The 19,354-nt window shown below is 48.6% G+C and overlaps 1 protein-coding gene across 1 annotated transcript in view; it reads right to left on the bottom strand.

Annotated features, from left to right (window-relative positions):
* Positions 1-19,354, bottom strand: part of LOC142578083 (uncharacterized) — a 41,918-nt gene that overhangs the window by 3,443 nt on the left and 19,121 nt on the right. Inside the window, exons 4-5 of the mRNA XM_075687500.1 lie at positions 10,167-10,268; positions 5,887-6,063 (exon numbers count right to left, since the gene is read on the bottom strand). Coding sequence (XP_075543615.1) covers positions 5,887-6,063; positions 10,167-10,268 — 279 coding nt within the window. The remainder of the gene's footprint in view (positions 1-5,886; positions 6,064-10,166; positions 10,269-19,354) is intronic.

Raw genomic sequence — 19,354 nt, 5'->3', positions numbered from 1 at the left:
AGTGTTGGCGGCAGTGTCGCATTCATTGACAGTGTATTCGCCAAACGTGTCTCGCCTTGGTGTTGCCGCTAGTCTGTACAAGGGAATTCATTGTCAGCTTCACGAAGCGATTCGTCGCAGTAGCGCACGGCTGGTGTCACTGTCCCACGCAGGCCGATTGTAACACGTACGTGCGCCCGCCCTTTCTCCATTTTCTCCTTCTATATATATATATATATATATATATATATATATATATGTATACAAGGAGAAAATGATGCTATTTATTTTTTGCTACCCGTGATGGAGCATGGCACAGCATCAGGGGGGAGGAGGAGAGAGATACAAAAAAGGAGAAGTAAGGAAGGGAAGACAGTAGGTTGTGGGAAGCTGTCGCAGCGTGTCATGCCAGGACACCGCAAGGATAGCTGGCCGGGGGATTGGCTACAAGGCGGCAAGGCCGGCCGCAGCAGCAAACTCGAGGAAAGCCTGCAGTGCTGCGACCGGGGATAGGCGGGGGAAGGGAAGGTCTTCTACTGTGTTGGCTGGAAGGCGGGGGTGGCGGTATGCGGCTGTCCTCTCCTGTCGTTGAGAGGCTACTACTAGATAGTGGCATAGGATGTGCTCCAGGGTCTCAGGGGAGCCGCACCTGCTACAGGCAGGTGATGCGATTCTCCCTACGCTGAATTTCTGGGCGGCAGGCCAAACGCTGCCTGTCCTGAGGCGCAGGAGGAATACCTGTTCTCCTCTCGTGAGTCCATTCTCGGGGAGGGGCTGGGGTGGCTTACCGCTAGCCACCCGCGCGTCCGTGTACACTGTATTCAGCAGTTTGAGCAGCCGGTGCCGTGTATAGTCCGATGCAGCTGCCGCAGTGGTAACCGCAACGGGAGCATTGTCGGCTGCTTTGGCTGCAGCATCTGCCTCTTCATTTCCAGCTATCCCTACGTGTGAGGGCAGGCAGTGGAGCGAGAGGGAGTGCCACTCCTCTGAATAGCAAAGAGCTTACCTAGGAGCAAGTTGACAGTTACTCCAGCTCGATCGGATTCGAGTAGTCCTTGATGAGCCGGTCTAGCGTCTGAGAAGATGGCTACGGGCACCTGCGGTGGGTGCTCCATAAGGAATTCAGCTGCCAGGTGGAGGCCAGCCAGCTCTGCTGCTGTTGAGTTCGCAGCAAATTGGAGGCGGCATTGCAGGGTCGTTCCAGCTGCCGGTACTATGCAGACCGCGGCAGCCAAGTCATTAGATGGGAAGACAGAACCATCAGTGAAGATGTGGAGATGCCCACCTAGTACGTGCAGTTTCGACAGCGCTGTCTGCGCCAGCTCGCATGGTGGAGACCTCTTCTATTTTCCCTCCAACTGGAGATGGACTTCCTATGGCTGTTGGTGGAGTGGGGGTGGTATCACTGCTGTGGGGGACTGGCTTACTGACTCTTCGTACAGTGCGCAGACGCTGCCCATCAGTGAGGAGAGACGGCTCCGCAGTCTGCGCACCAGGGAATTGCCGTCAGGAGTGTGGTGTAGGCGGTCTATCTGGAGCAGCCCTTGCTGCAGGATTAGCAGCGAGAGAGGCCATGCCTGGGCCACCGCCAGTGTAGCAGCCACCGGTAAGTGGCGTGGAAGTCCTAACAATGTTTGTATGGCTGTCCTATGTTCCAGAGCAAGTTGCTTCATGCCGGTCGGTGTTAGGTTCGCCATAGGCAGAGCATACAGGAACATGGAGGGGGTGGCAGCATGGTAGAGACGTAATGCCCATCGTAATGTGCATCTTTTTTTCGCTGGAGTAGGCGGCTGACAGCTGTTCTCCCCCTGCGAGCCTTGATGGTGGCAGCCTTAGCAGCGGGTATCTATGTGAGACGGTGGTCCACCTGGAGCCCCAGATATGTGACCTCCTTTGCCCATGGGATGGGTGTGCCACCCAGCACCAGCCTTGCAATGGTGACACGAGCTAACGGATGGATGAGCAAAGCCTTTGTCTTTGTGAGGAAAAACAGAAGTCCGATGCTCAGGAAGTATGCAGCTACTGCATCCAAAGATCGTTGCAATGATGACCGGATGGCTTGCAGATTCCGTCTGGGTCCAGACGTCCATAGGGCCATGCCATCTGCATACACCTAGCACTGCGTCGGAAACCTTGGGTCTGCAGGGATGGCGGCCGGATGTCCCGCCAATGCCGCGTTAAATAGGAATGGGCTCAGGACGGAGCCCTGGGGCACGCCCGTAACCACCCTGCTGGATGTACTCAAAGTCTGGCCGACTCTCACCTGAAGTGCACACCCCGTTAGGAATGAGCTGATGAACTGCCGGAGGCAGCCCACGATAACAAGTTCATACAGTGCGTTCTCGATGACTTCGTGCGGCAGTACATCGAATTCACTCTGGACATCCAGCAAGATGAGGAGGGCCACCTCTCGCTTGCCTCCTCCAAGGTGGAGATCACGTCTGCAATCGAGTCAGCAGTGCATCGGTGGCGACGGAAGCCTGTTTGTTGCTCCGGCAGGAACCCTACCGCTCCTGCAATCCAGTTTAGCCGTCCGAGTGCTACGGTCTCGATCAGCTTGCAGGCTGCTGAAGTCGATGATACTGGCTTCAGGAGGTGATACCGGTAGGAGGTGATAGCCGTGGCTGGTCGCCCAGGTTTTCGGAGGGGTAGCACCACTGCTGTCAGCCAAGTCTCCGGTAGCGAGCCGGTCTCCCAGATGTCGTTCAAGGCCCCATCTGAACCCCTTGTCCAGGTTTCGTAGCAACTGGAATGTGATGCCGTCAGCTCCTGGGGTGCTACGGCGCTTGGATTTTACCAGAGCTGATGTCAGCTCGTGCTCCTGGAGTAGATCATGGTAGAGGGCATCAATCTGGCTGCATGTCTAGGCTGGATGGAAGCCACCAGGCTGCCTTGGGGACGGGAAATGCAATGTAACCGCTGGTTGAGTGACTGGGTGGGCTGTGAATCGGTCCGCTAGGAGCTCTGCCAGGGATGCATCGCTGATGTCTAGGTAGATAGCCGCTCATAATACTGGTTGGCGTACCCCTGGGCGAGAGAGCAGAGACTGCAGGAGCCTACAGGCTCGAGGACCACCATTGGCCTGGTTCACAGAGTTGCAGATTCCCTGTCAACTCTGTCGTCGGCGGCGCTTGGCATGCCGCCGGCAGGCCGCATCGATGTGGTTGTACTCAGAGTGATGTTCTGGCCGCCTTGTTCTCATCGTTCATCTTTCTGCGCGGCGTCTGGTGGCACGGAGGTTGAGGTGTCGAAGGTCAGGAGCAGGATGGTCTTCGTGCATGAGAGAGTAGATTGTTGCAGCTTGCGCCGCCTCTGCTACGCATGGGAAGAAGTCCATCTCCTCTGGTATACAGGTGAGTTGGTTCCTGAAGGCAGTTAGTCAACTGTGCTGTATTGCCTGGTCCGGGGTCCTCCCGCCGGCCTGATAGAGATCGGCAGGTGGTCTGAGCCCCAGGAGTCTGGCTGAGTAGTCCAGCTATAGTTCGTTCCTTCAGTCGACAGGCTCACGTCGATGACCGTACAGGTCGCGCGCCCTCCCCTTTCAATACAGGTGAAATGTCCAGTGTTAAGCACCCGTAGTCCCAAACTCCGGAACACCTCCACTAGGTCATTTCCGCGTTTGCAGCATCTGCGGCTTCCCCAGGACGTGTGGTGTGCATTCACGTCCCCGCAAAGGAGGAAGTCACGGCCAGTCGTGTGGCTAGCGGCAGGTGGGTTGACGGGTCTCATCGTTGGCAGGGGCGCACGTAGATGGAAGCCACTAGTGTATCCACCCCTTGGAGTCTGATGGTCACAGCGCAGCACTCCATAGGCCCTCCCGTCAGGTCAGCCACGTTCACCTCGGCTTCTAGCAGCTCGCGACGTACGTAGATGGCGCAGCGTGGAGAGCCCTGGGGATAGTCATTCTCCAAGTAGGGGGCAGCCGTGCAAGTAGGCAGGGTACAGTAGGTTGCTGGAGTACCCACTGTATCCAGGGAGGCGCAAGTCACTAGCAACCACGTAGACCTCCTGTAGGGCAAGTACATCGTAATCGCTCTGCAGGAGGTGCAACGATAGGTCTCCGCCTTGTGTACTTATCTTCCTTCGTCCTTTTCTTGCGTTGCCGTGTTGTCTGTTAACAGACAGCATCCAAAACTGTATTACTTCCTTTCCCAAATAAAACCAAAATAATTATCGTTCGCGCTAAAGCGGATTAGGTACGACATCTCCAACAGCAAAAAAAAAAAACATATGGACTCTTGAATATAACGTAGCAATTGTGTTTTTTTTTTTTTTCATTGCATTCTTGCTGAGGACACGGAGTCAGAGACACCATATGTATTTAGGCATAAATGTAATGCACAATCTGTTGTGCTTAGTTGCAGATTCTTTATATTGCGTGAGAAAGTAACCGAAAGCCACTATTGCTGAGTTCTATCCTCAAAAGGCTCGTCGAGTTACTAACTTGTGCTATAATGTGCGCTTTATGTTCTATAGACTTTATAATTTGTTCTCTATGTGAACGAAAATTGTAATTACTGATTAATAACTTCCTGACAATTCTATGAAAGCGCTAGTGCGAAGTTTTGTAAAGGATTTCTTTAGAAAAAGCTCGATTTAGCTACCAGTTTATGGTAGTTACTCTGTCACAATATTCACTATCTTCTTATAACCACAGCTAATAAGGGTAGCGTTAGTAGCACCTACCTTCCAGGGAAGGTAATAACCGTAACAGATAGGGCATGGTTACGAACGCTACAAGCTACTCCATCATCATCATTATTAACAGTATAGTGTGGCCTTGTTTAAGCTCTGATTCCAAGAAAAAAGATTAAGTTGCTTTGGTACTAAATCCATAAGAATGCAGGTAAGAAATAAATCAAAAGCAAACGACAACCAGATTGTTTTCGTCGTATTCATATTACCTTCAACTAAAATACGTAGTCATCATGCTTACCATGAACATAAGCCTATGGTTACCTACACTGCATGGAAAAGGACAAAGGGCAACTAAAAACAATTCATCGCGTAATACAATGTCAGGGCTCCTACACGACTTTTCTTGGGGGGAAGGGGGAGGGCGGGGGGAAGGAGAACGACATTATGCTTATATATAACTCCATGCTCTATTGAGTACAGGTTATAACGGTGAGCTCCTATGCTTTATTAATAACTAAAGAACCTGTTTTGCATAACGCAGAGCATGGACAGATATGAGCACCCTTAATGATCGCATAACACTTTGGGCCCCTTTAAGAACTGCAGTTATTGGGTTGTATTGCGACCAGTGTTACACGTATGTTTCACCATGGACATGTCCCAGGTAATTTTATCAAGAACGCAACCTACGCGTACCTGTGGACCGGTCAGGTTAATAAATAGGTAGTAAACTACTAATAATGGCCTGTATAACTGCTGCGCTTGTAAACGGTTTAGCGACTTTTTAAGAGTGAAATAATAAGTGAGATGTGGACTCAAACTGGTGCTCTTCTTTATCTTAACCATGAGGTATTAATGAGTTTGTACACGATACATTTACGGTATTGATTCGCATTATATGTTTAGTGAACTTGTAGAGAACATTTATCAAAATGATAACTGCGGCAGAGGAGAATTTATACGCAGCGTTGTGGGAACTGCACGCACGTAACTGACACAGTACAGCCAAGAGAGTAAACAGTAAATCTATATACGTTCTATGCGAGTTATAGGGAATACCTGACTGGTGAAGAGGTCAGAACAATGGGCTACTATATAACTCTAATGCAAGGGCCGCGTCAGACCTGCGTCACAAGTACAGAACATCTATTTTGGACACTAAGACATTGGAGCTACGAGAACAGTCGCCATGCAACTCCCACTTGCCGGGAGCACAAATGCGGTACAATACTTGTGCTGCGAAATTCCTTAATTGCCGGGGCTACGTACTTGTCAGAACGCACTTGTCGGGTACGAACACTTCATATACGCGTGTCGCGTTGCACTTTTCACGGAAGACTGCATCACAGCAAGAGCTTATGCGCCTGAAATCTTCCATGCGCTCTTCGCCCGCGTTTACCCACAGCTCACAGGGAGGCTTTCGTTCTTCACTGGTGTCTTCTGTACCTGGAATGAATAAGATTACTGATGTGGTTGGCGTCAGCATTTCACTAATGCAACATTGACAAGCCGCCTACAGGGGATGTCGCCGTAGGCAGATTTTGTATCTTCTTAAGAGAGAAGCTGCGAAATTCAAGTATTTAAATCTTACAGTATATGTGTAAACTTAATTCGGGGAAAATGAAGGTTCTCTTCTCATAAACCGGCTTTCTGTTCAATAAAGTATACGCAGACGATTCACATCTGAGTATTTTAAAGCATAAAGTGCAATCGAAACGAATACAACGAACTGGTATAAACCTGATTACCCTCTATATCGAACACACAAGTAGGTTGATGACTGATACTCACGTGAACTAACTTCCTCCTAGTGAACGAGACGTTGGATATATTGAACTTGGAAAGTCCGTTGACATTTCTCTAAAGCCGCTTTCACGCACCGAACGCAGCGTTCATGGTAGCTGCTTCTATTGCTTTTTTTGTCAAACTTTCTTTTTCGAAGTGATTAGAGCAGGTGCACAAATTTCGGGCATCACGGCATAAGAAAAAATCACTGCCTACTACGCGTAAGCTTACTTTCCGGAAACCGTTTTCTTCCTTGCTTGTCTTTTTGTTTTTCGCTGGAGTAACGAGTTCGTATTTCCTAAACACGTCGCAAAGGTTCCTTTACATTCGTTAAAGGAAAGTTGGGGCATCTCGGACTGCTTCGAATATCGCAATACATTTAGTGCATGAGCATCCTCGTCCTAACCAAGTTCGACTAAACTATTCACATGAGTTAATTGCAGAAAGAAAACTTGGAATTCTCTTGTCATCATCTTCACTTTCTTTTTTCTTGCGTATTACACAATGAATTAGAATGCACCTTGATGACCGGGCGAAGGATTGCACGATAGGGCAGTTCGACGCTTCTAGACTTCTCTCGCAAGTATTTCGCGCTGGTTTTCACGGCACTATGAAAGATAACACGAGACCACTTGAGATTGTTTTTCGAACTTTCATTCGTGTGCATCCTCACCAAATTGGCCTTCTTCGTGAATATTCAAACTTGTTGAACTATGTTTCACTTAAGATGACCTATATTTTGTATTATCTGCAAGCTTAGGTACCGAAAGAAAGATGCTGTTTCTCCCACTGTGCGGCGCCAGCCTAGGGTTGGCTTTCTTGTGCACAAAGTTGTCACGGTCGTTCAATAAAGTATTTGTGCCCGGCAATGTAGTCATAGCGCATTCATGAGTATGTTTTCAACCCGCAGTGGTTGCTCAGTGGCTATGGTGTTGGGCTGCTAAGTACGAGGTTGCAGGTGGCCGCATTTCGATGGGGGCGAAATGCGAAAACACCCGTGTACTTAGAGTAAGGTGCACGTTAAACAAGCCCAGGTGGTCGAAATTTCCGGAGTCCTCCACTACGACGGGCCTCATAATCAGAAAGTGGTTTTGGCACGTGAAACCCCATAACTGAAAAAAAAAGTTTTCATTTTGTAAAAGCGAAGGTAACGCCTGCGTCGACAGTGGACGGACACCTGCGGATGAGAAATGACGAATATTAAGGTTTTGACTTTACCTGTTATCTTATGAACTTTGCACGTATTACAAGGCTAGCAGTGTTCACTGCATGAAATTAATGGAGATCGGATTTTCAGCGGACCTTAGTCATCCCTGTGACGCTACACGAAAGGATTCCCACGCCACTACAATGTAACATTAAGGAGTCATTGCCGCAGAAATATATTCTGCTGAAGACCGAAAAATGCCGTGTTCTCACAGCACCTTGTCTTATTTTTGTGTTTGTTTTATTCAGTTACCCACAGGCACCCCAACGAGCATTGCATGAAGGGAAGATACAAGTAATACAGCAAAAAAGGAGTAAAAATAAATCATACAATGCTTCGGGTAGAGAAGAAATAGCAATTTACTGACAAATATAAGTAAGACTACGAAAGAAACAAAAACAACGTACAGAACTTCGCCAGAGATAATTAAATGCACAGTGCGATTATGCGCAGTACGGTCAGACAACATGAACCTTGTTTCCATAGTCGTTACCTAAACGACATTAAACAGAATGTAATAAAAAGTGAAGAATGTCATATTTACTTAGTGAAAGACATAAATGATGTGGTTTATAATATTCTCCGGCCAAAGACGTTAACTGAAATTCAGAGTCGACATTCTTGTCTTTATATATAACGTGACTCTGCATCATCTCATTAACCTTATGGTAATGGTTTCCTAAAGTAAGCAGGACGAGGTTCACAATCGATGTGGCTATGCCACCGAATGTATGTCACTAAGATGGTGCTCACAAAAGGGTTTAATAGCCCGAGGTCTGTGCTAAATTATGAAATATGCCTCGAGCACAGCTAAGAGAAAAAGCAGACATTATGGGTTACTTAAGAGGGCCCTTACAACACTAATTTGTAGATGTTGAAATATCCTCCAAAATGTTGGAAACTTGCATGATACCAAGTAGAGACTGCTTCAACCTCTCTGCTTATAGCAGCCTCATCGTTCACCCAGTGCTGAGGTCGTGTACGCACTTTGATGCCAGAAGTTTCGAAAGTCTACGTCAGACGCTAACAGCTCTTTTATCAGTCGTGTTTACTAGATCTCAAGACCACCGAAAACCTGTCTTTTAGCAAAGCTGTACACTTCCCCCAAACGAATGTACGCTTAAACAAAACAAACATTTCAGGTGCTGCTTATTCCTGCTTGGGTAGCATATTTAGGAATTCTATAACCGGAGCACCTTTTCTTATATTCAGCGTGCTATATCTGCCGACATGTGTCTGCAAGACGGCTAGGTGCAAGCGATGCGGTAAAATAGTATTAGTTTCGGAGCTCCGATACGCCAATGCGCTGGAATTTCACGGTGCAGTCTTACGGCACAATGCACGAAAGTACGTGTGGTGCGGGGATTATGATAAATGTTATTTAACAGTCGCCGTGCACTTTTGCGGAGCTTTTGCGGCTTTGCCACCTGTGACAGCCAGCACAAATCTTTACTTTTAATATAGCTTTGCGTCTTCAGTCATGAAAGTGCATGCACATTTACAATGCGCACTCTATAAGGTATGCATTATTGTACGTTTACACTGGAGTACAAGGTTAGAACACGAGATGCAAAAAGCAGAATAACCTGCACTATATAGCACACTTAAGCTTTGCTTGCGCCTCAATAAAATGCAGTCCGATAAAACGATGTCTGCATTCTTACAGTCGGTGTGCGAAAGGTAATACTGACCCCTGTGGTGCCCTGAATTCTCGGAGGAGACCCTTGCCCTCAAGGAAGACACCGGGACCAAAAACAGCCTAGGTTTGTTGAGGCGAAAGCCTTAAGCGGCTCCTTGCAATAGCTCATACCCCCCAAAAGCGACGTCTAGTCCTTTGAAGCAGCAAAAAATACAATTTATGCCCAGCCTCGGTGACCAACTCTGGGCCATCCAGAAGGCCCCGAGGTGGCGGCGAGGCAACAGCTCGATGTCTCCACGTGGGAGACCTAAGGCCCCGTTGGCGAAAGCTCTGCTGGACAATAAATAATCTTGGGAATAACCAAGGAATCGCTCATACCACCTAAGCAAGCTGAGAAGTAATGGCTGAATATGAATGAAGAAACGAAAGAAAGAAAGAAGGAAAGAAACAATGAAAGAGGAAATGAAGGAGAGAAAGAAAGAACAAAGAAAGCAAAACGAAAGTAACACGGAAAGAGAGAACAAAAGAAAGAATGAAAGAACCTTTAGGTAGTGCATTAGGTGCCCGCATGTGTCGTTCAGTTGTTCAACACACAGCGCCATACGTTTACTACACACTGCGGCTCGTTATGTCTTGCAAGAAGTCTGACCCCTCCGATAGTATAACTTAATACATTGCCACGTGTGCAGCAGACTTTCAGCTTCACGTGTTGCAAGAGCGTAACATGCTGCCGAACTTTTATTCTTCCCACGAAGTCAGCTAGCTCTGACAGGTGGTCATTCCTAGCGGCCTTAGCAGAGCTCGGACCGTGCCGCGCGCCATGGGTAGTAGTTCTGCCAGCGGCCCGCGAGAGGCGCCCCGTACCCCATAGTAGGAGAAAGTGAGAATGCAACTCTGAAGTAGCATTCATGTACTTACTACTTATTTCAGAATCAGGAGAAGGTACTCTAACAACCGCGCACTGTTCTTGCACGTAGAAGAATCGCCAGTATGGTGGTGGAAGTGAGTAGCCGTACCAACCTGCAGAGAGCGAATTCAAATGCACACTCAATTGAACACATCAATGTCGCGAAAACGGGCATGTATTCAATACTGACAAATCAAGCGTGTTCTCTGCCATAAAAAGATCTGTACATAAGGCTGACTTTGTGTGCTAGACTAACTTTATATTGAATGGATGTTTACTTGTTACATTTTCTCATGGCATGTAATCATCCGAGAAGAGTGGTACAGAGCATCAGTTACAGAACTTCTGATGGTAACATCTAAGGAACCCATAAGTCTATGATCTCAGTCATGTGCAGGTATACATTCAGACTGGCATTCACTCAGTAATAATGTATACCGGTGTTCAAGCCCGAGCGAATGTCGGTGAAGTAGAGCTTGTGTTGGTGCTGAGTTCAGGAAAACCTCTGCATGAAAAGGCCACAATATCGACTCTCATTACCCAGCCATGCGTAAAGCAGCTAGATATACATTATTTTATTACTGAATTGGAATAATGTAAGCTTTTATAAACGTTTTGCACGCCTGACAGCGCCTTTTGATAACGAGCTTAGTGCGTGACATGGACTCAAGATGTGGCTATACAAATTTCAGCAACTCGGTGTTAATGACGCACACAATGACAATGACTGCATGACAATGACGGCATAATCACGATTAAGTGACGACAGCATAATTATATTATCATGACGAAGAAATGACGGTGATAGAACGACCGCGATGTTATGACGACAAAGAGATGACATGACGTTCTGAAGTGATGACGATGGTGAAGCCGTGGCGTGAGGACGACGGCATGGCGACAATTGATGACGCCGACTGTGTGGTGATGATAGCGCGAGACGACGGCGTGATAATAATCGGATGAAGAAGTTAGAAGCGTGATGACTGAACAACTGTGACGGCATCGCGACGACGGTACGACAAGCAATGTATGACGACGACTTTACGACAACGACTCAGTGGCGAAGATTGCGTGGCAACAATACGCATACAATGCGATGACGACTTGTGTATGACGTTAATAACATGGGGATGACTGTGTCATGAAGCTCCCACGACGATGATAGCTTGATGACAATACCGTGGGGATAGCCGCGTCACGAAGCTGGGGAGAGGGGTGTTCTGTAAGAGTCCATCTAGTAGACTGTGGATTTCAGTCACAAGTGATTGGCTGCAGCTGTACGGAGAGGAGGAGACGAGCGGCCCTAGCCAATCAGCAACGGCCGAAATAGACAGTGCACTAGGCGGACTCTTACGGAATACCCCTCCTGCAGTGACAGCGATGGAGTGACCGTGCTGGCGTCACAATGGCGATGTGACAACGGATCAATGACAACGATGGCGTGATAACGGCATGATCATAGTCGCCTGACAAAGCTTGGAATTATGACTATGCAACAACCACGACGGCATAATGACCACGAGCTTGGAGCTTACTACCTAGTGGCTTAAGCTATTAAACTTCGGCAACTGGGTCGGCGGAGAACGCTTGACGATGACGGCATGAAGAGAGTCAGATCACGAAGACCCAATGACAATCATGGAACTATTATGACGACATCAGGATCATGAGCACATAGCCGAGTGGCCTAAGCTGGTAGACAACTTGAACTTCTTCAGTTGGTGTCAGAGGATGGATGGATGGATGGATGGAAGGAAGTATGCAAACCAGTACCCAATTACGGGGCAGAAACCTGGTGGCATACGAAAAGGGTTCCACTTAAATTGAGGACGACGCACCAGCTATGGAATAAAGAATGATGGGTGTAACGTTAAGGGATAAGAAAAGAGCAGATTGGGCAAGGGAGCAAACGCTAGTTAATGACATCGTAGTTGAAATCAAGAAAAAGAACTGGGGGGGGGGGGCATGGGCAGGACACGTATAGAGTAGGAAAGATAACCGATGGTCATTAAGGGTTACGGACTAGGTTCCAAGAAAGGGAAGCGTAGCAGGGGGTGGCAGAAAGTTAGGTGGATGGATGAGATTAAGAAGTTTGCAGGGACAACATGGGCACAATTACTACGTGAGTAGTTGGAGAAGTATGGAAAAGGCCTTTGCCAATCAGGATGATGATGATGATGATGATGCAAAGATTGGTAATCACAATAATACTCGTGAACGCAGATTAGTTTTGGATCCTTACACCGCTCCTGCATTGCCATTCAATGTTTAAATAAAAATGCAATGAAATATTTGCTCGTAGGCGTGGCCGTGACTTCGATCCTTAGATTACAGCGCAGTTCTGTTGTTTCTTTTTTTACTCGACGCCAGTCATTTAATTCCGTGGGGAATCGCACAGCGTGATCTACGTCAAAGCTTGTTTCTTCGGGGTATATCGAATGTGAGGGTATCCAGAATGCTAGTGAATGCTTGGTGCGCCACCTGGGTACCTAGTGCACAAAGTGAAGCTAAACTTCCGAACCTTTATCTTATGCTTTTCTGACAAGTTTAGGTGAGATTCTATCCGGCAATAACACTCAAAAAGTCAGAAGTCTAAGGTAAGATGGTGGCTTGAAGTTATGAGCAGTGGTCGAACCAAGTATTGTTCGAGCCTAAGCTTCGACAACCGGAGTTGTCAAAAGGTTGCCTCTAGCGGTATCCTTTGTACGATCACTGCTATCCTGGCGTAAGGTGTCTACACCCCTGTACATCAAATTCTTCGAGAGTGATTATCACGCTAATATCCTGCTGCCGTAAAAAGTTCATTTTGCACTAGCGTGCCACACTTGAGCTCCTCAGAGATGTTGAACTTCAACGTCACACTTTTTCTACCGACATTTTTCCACTTGGCTTTCTGATTCAGGTTCCCTGCGAAATCTTGTAAAACAGCTTCACTCATGTTGATGCTGAGCCACGCTAGCAGCTGACCGGAGTATTACGTATTTGGTGTCATTGCGTTAAAAACACATCACTGTTCCATTCCAGGACATGAGCCATGCTTCTTCGCAAGTATGCCCTTAAGTGAGAATGGTCATGCTTATCACTTAATGATGGGATGCTGCGCAATCTCCACAGCATTTTTAATGATCTCACATCATCACCTTTGCTGTTTCAGGTGACTGTCATGTCAATGATAATTTTTTTCTTTTCTTCGAAACTTTCTTCAACTTGAGGATTTCCGCGGAATAAGTTTTCCAATATGAATGTGCATGCAAAAGTTTTCCATCTTTCTGTACCTCAGTCAGATACGCGATGCTTTGTCACTAGGACCACTTAGTTTCCTTTGTTTTCGCTGTCATTGCTCTCTGTAAGATCAAAGAACTATTGCCAATCAGAAAATTTCCATCAAAGAGCATAGCGACGCTCATGCCATCCTCTGAATGTTGTAATGCCTGTTTTAAACCACTCCTGGTTTAAACAACTCCTGCCTGTATTAAACCACTCCAATTTTGCTTGGCTTGATCGCCTAATGTAGTTCAGTAGCCTACCATAATTGTACAGTCTCCTGCGCTTCTTTTCGCTCCTTTGTAGGCAGCTCACATATCACTTAGCAATAGCTGAGAGCATTCACGCACATCCACTCGCGCAACTCAAACCTGCTTTGGCGTTCGCATTCTGCCCTCTCTTCTTCGCAGGGAGCACGGCTGCCACAGTTCGTCCTGTCAGTCAAGTGTCCCTCCGCTGCTTCTTGACATTTCGCTTTCCTTGCCGCGCATTGACGTGAACAGTCCACCTCGCATGCCCGCAGCTCTCTTTGTTCTGCGCATTTCACCAACCAGCCTAAAAGTTTAAATCCACTGTCGTTCTCCCGGTGACTGCCCTGTGGCTTAACTCTACCGTAGCCTCACCCTTCAAATTTCTAGGGGTCAGTCGACTCGTATGTCTATGGCGTCCATGCAAAGACAACGTGTGCCGTGAACTACGGAAGAAAAACATTGTATTCTTTTGCGATGCATTCTGCACACTCTGCCTGTAAGTAAAAATACTGCCTCTCCCTTAAGGGAGAAATGTAAACATGAAATTGCAACCCGCTAGGCAGATTGGATGGATATGATACTAGCCACAGTCTTGCAATAGGTTCAGTGCACGCTCGCAATGGCACAGCCCACCACCCTACACTGTGCACTGATGCATATGGACGCTGCCGAGCTAGAGGAAGCAAACCGGCTTAAGGCTGCACGACAGGCCGCGAAAGACGCCAGTGAGACAGAGCGCACTTTCCAGCTACAATAACAATAAATTGAATTCTGCGGTGTTACGTGCCATAACCACGATTTCATTATGAGGCACGCCGCAGCGAGGACTCTGGATCAATTTTGACCACGAGGGGACATTTAGCGTGCCCCCAATGCACAGGACGCCGGCGTTTTTGCCTCTCGTCTCCATCGAAATCCAACTGCCGCGGCCGGGATTTGATCCCGCGACCTCGTGCTCAGTAGCGCAACACCCTGAAGGAGGCTCGACGCAGCATGGTGCTATGTCTTGAGGCGACACAAAACGAGTTCCCAACACCAAAAGACGCCAATGAAATTTATGGCGCCCTGTATCTTCCTTTCGAACGCCGCTATTGGAAATAGCAAATAAAACTTCGGCATACTAGAAGCTACAGCTTGAGTGATATTGGGAAACATTAGGAAGAAGTCGGAAACAATACTTTTTTTTTAACTTCTTGGAGTAGTAACTAGCGTATGTAATGCTGACGCTTGTAAGGGGTTGGGGGCCAGAGACTGCATTTTCTTATGTTCTGACTGGTTTCCCGGGTGGTTTCCTTTTGTACTCGCAACGTTCCCGGATAACTGCTCTGGCTTATTGGTTCAAGGTCACGTGAAAGTCACCGACAATGAGTGCTAAAAACATATTGTGCTTAAAATGGAGCTAAAGTGAATCATTGTTTTTCGATGATCACTCTGCACGCTATAACAAAACACATATGGCAAGATAGTGGCTTTTCACAAATACTGTATTCCAATTGAGAGTGCTTAACCTGCCAGAGCGATATGGGACTGATGAGAAACAAAATGTGGGCGTGAGAGGTCCCAGCTTATTGTTGTCCATTTGAGGCTCTTAACGTGCATGAATATCTCGGCACCTCGTTTTGTACACGTTAAGAACCTCAAATGGACAATAATAAGCGGGGACCTCTCACGCTCACATTTTGTTTCTCAGCAGTCCCATAACGCTCTGGGAGGTTAAGCACTCTCAATTGCAATACAGGATTTGTGAAAAGTCACTATTTGCCATATGTGCTTTGTTATAGCGTGCAGAGTGAGCATCAAAAAACAATGATTCACTTTAGCTCCATTTTAAGCAAATAATGTTTTAGCACTCGTTGTGGGTGACTTTCACGTGACCTTGAACCAATAAGCCAGAGCAGTTATCCGGGCACGTTGCGAGTACACAACGAAACCACCCGGGAAACCAGTCAGAACATAAGAAAATGCGGTCTCTGGCCTCTAACCTCTTACAAGCGTCAGCATTACATACTCTAGTTACTACTCCAAGAAGTTAAAAAAAAGATATTGTTTCCGACTTCTTCCTAATGTTTCACAATATCAATCAAGCTGTAGCTCGGTACCTCGTTTTGTAAAGAGGTGGCCGAGGAAGGTAGATGCACTTCACGTCGGCTCCGTCTTCGTTCAATGATTTCGCAGGGAAGTCACCGAAAATCACAGTTTTTGCTACCATCTCACGCAGCAAGTTACCAAGATTCTGCCGATACCAACTTCAAGGTGGGAATCCCATTTTTCGAACTCCTACGCCAAATTTCCGTCTTTGCCACACCGGCAGCCGCGGCGGTGGCTGCCGCGACCCTAGGCCTATAGGTGCCCCCGCAAAAAAGTACACGCGGCGCGCCCACGCTCGCTCGCAGACGGAAGAAATGGAGGTTCTCGTGCAAGGGGAGAACATTTCCCAAGAAGAATTTGAGGCCGGCACGGGCTGGAGTACCGTCGGCTCGAATAAGCAAGCCGTTGAGAGATCCAATACTAGCAGTTTCGGCGCCCACTTCGGCACCAGCGGAAGGAAGAAGCGCGAGCAGAAACTGAAACAGCAGTTAGTCAAAGCCAGCCGCATGCCATATCTACCGATGAGTGATTTCAAAATTATCATCCGCCCAAAGAGAGGCCTCAAGATTGGCGAATTAGGAGCGGCCCGAGTAGCCTCGTGCGTCTACCAAGCTGCTGGCATACCCGGGGAGCACAGGGAAGACGACACCGTGTGCCTCAACGTACAACAGAACATCATCGTAGTGAGTACCCCCAGTGAAGCCAACGCAGACCGATACCAAAGAGTCGAGCACCTCGTGGTCAACGGCCAGGCCTATGAGACCAACGCGTATGAATCGGCACCCGACTTAACTTCCAAAGGAGTCATCAGGGGTATACCTCTCGAAGATTCACCCCGGGACATCACCGCCCAGGTCGTTACCCCCAAGAATCCTACGGCAATCGCTGCGAAACGACTCACCAGTACCACCACGGTCATCGTGCTGTTTTCCGGACTGAAAGTTCCATCCTTTGTCCGCTACGGAGGCGCTCTCATCAAGTGCGCGTTGTACAGAAAACAACTTGACATGTGCTTCCAATGCGGCAGACTGGGCCACCGCGTGGACGTGTGCCCCAGTCCGCAGGGCCGCATCTGTAGAGGCTGCGGCACGGCCAACCCAGGTATCGACCACGAGTGCAGCCCCCTTTGCCAACTTTGCGGGGGTGAGCACTTAACGGCCGATAAGAATTGCAAGGCTCGCTTCAAAACGCCATATATAGTCAAGAGACTACGTTGGGAAAGACAACGACAACAGGAAGAATTCCTAGCATCGGAGGCTACGAGGGAAACAGTTGGACGCCCTTCCCGAGAGACCAGGCCCCGTTCACGCTCGAGGGCCCGCTCGAGAACCAGAAAGTCCAGATCACGGAGCCGCACACTCGGACCGGCCCGAAACAGATCCAGGAGCCGTACGCGTTCTCGTTCCCACCGCAGCGGAAGCGGCCCGGCGGTAGAAGAGGCCACCAACAAGGTGAGCTGGCCAGACGCGGTCAAAGGCTCGTCGCGCCGCGGCGGAACTGAGGAGACTGCCGCTTCTAAATAAATAGCAGAAATGAGACGGGAGAATGCGCAGTTGAGAGAATTAATCTCACACCTCACGAGAGAAATCCAGGAACTTAAGAATAGCCGAAGGGTGGAGATATCTCCCCGTCTGAATACTTGTAGTGCAGGTGCAGCTGCGGTAACTCCTAATAATAGCATGGAGGAGGACGACAACCCTCCGCCACCTAAGAGAAAGGCTCCAGCCGTTAGCAGCCAAACCGGATCACAACTGGCAGACCTAGGGAAGAAATTAACAGAAATGCAAAATGTACTCAAAGAACAAGCGGAAGCCGTCGGCAACCTCACGCTGGCGGTCTCGACCATAATGTCGAGACTTGACAAATTCGAAAGCAGCGTGGCCAACCTAAGTCTAAGAGTAGCCAAGCTGCAGCCAGTTACCACCGCAGGGGCCCCCATAACTGGGGTCGCATCTAATCAATTCCACGACACCCCTGTAAACGCCGCAGGAGCATCAGGGGTCGTTCAGACCTCCACCCCACGACCAGACCAACATAGGCAAGCACGGTAAAAGAGGCGCGCTGACGATATGGCAGTGGAATTGCAGGAGTTGGTAGTGAATTGGTAGTGACCACAGTGGAAAAGAGGAAAAATGGTGCTCATCCCCAAACCAGGGAAACCCCCAGATCTGGCCAACCTTCGACCAATATCCCTTACGTCGTGCGTCGGCAAGTTGATGGAGCACGCCTTCCTCACCCGGATCAACGCACACTTAGACGATGTGGAAGCGTATCCAGACACCATGCTCGGGGTTCGAGCTCATCTCTCTACGCAGGATGCAATGTTGCAAATCAAGCACCAGATACTAGACAACAAGACAAGAGGTACCAGGGCCATTCTAGGATTAGACCTCAAGAAAGCCTTCGACAATGCAGCTCACGCAGCCATACTACGCAGCATTGCCGCACTCAATCTAGGAAACCGAGCGTACAGCTATGTTAACGATTTCCTCACAAACAGGAAAGTCTCCTTAACGCTGGGCAAACTCGCATCCGAAGACAGGAACATAGGCAGCGTCGGCACCCCGCAAGGCTCGGTCATCTCGCCGATGCTCTTTAATCTCATTGTGATCGGCCTCCCCGAGCACCTCAACGCCATCGAGGGAGTGCATCACACAATATACGCGGACGACGTTACGATCTCGGTGTCCGAGGGAAGCGACGGAGAAATCGAACAGCGATTACAGACCGCGGTCGAGGTGGTGGAAGAGTACCTCGTCGGAACCGGTCTCGTCTGCTCGCCAGAAAAATCGGAACTCCTCCTCTACCGCCCGGCGCTTAGGGGAAGACCCCCCAAGGCTTACATCCAGCATGTTGCATACGAAGAAATTTGCATGCGCACCAAAGACGGACAAGAAATACCCAGGGTGAAGCAGATTAAGGTGCTCGGACTCATCATAGAATCGAACGGCAGCAACGGAGAAACGGTCAGGCATTTGGAGACTAAGATCACGAACACGATGAGGCTCATCAGAAGAATCACCAACAGACATCAGGGTATGAGGGAGGCCAACGTCGTCAGACTCATACACTCCTTCGTTATTAGCCACATTGCCTATGTTGCCGCCAACCACAACTGGTACGCGGCCGAATATGCCAAACTGGTCCCCCTCATTAGAAGAGCACACAAGATGGCACTGGGCCTTCCATACAGCACCAGCACGGAACTTCTGCTACAGCTGGGCGTCCACAACGCGCTTGAAGAGTGAATTGAGGCACACCAAATCTCGCAACTCGAAAGACTAGCGAAGACACGAACGGGCAGGAGCATCCTGAACAAACTCGGGATAAGTTATCACAAGCAGCACGGCGACAAGGCATCCCTTCCAAGCGCGATCAGGGAAAAGCTGCAGGTGGCTAATATACCCAAGAACATGAGCCCCGAATTCAATCAGGGTCGAAGAGAGAGTAGAGCCAAGGCTTTACTCCAAGCCTTCGGTAGGAACAAGGAAGCGCTGTACGTAAACGCGGTAGAATACGAGGATCGACGTGCTTTTGCAGTGGCCGTCCTCAATACCGAGAAACAATTGGTCAGTTCTTGTAGCATACGTCTA

Source organism: Dermacentor variabilis, chromosome 4 (assembly GCF_050947875.1).
Source record: "Dermacentor variabilis isolate Ectoservices chromosome 4, ASM5094787v1, whole genome shotgun sequence".
Lineage (NCBI taxonomy): Eukaryota > Metazoa > Arthropoda > Arachnida > Ixodida > Ixodidae > Dermacentor > Dermacentor variabilis.
The sequence above is the reverse complement of the archived record's forward strand: the minus strand, read 5'-3'. Positions and strand labels throughout refer to the sequence as shown.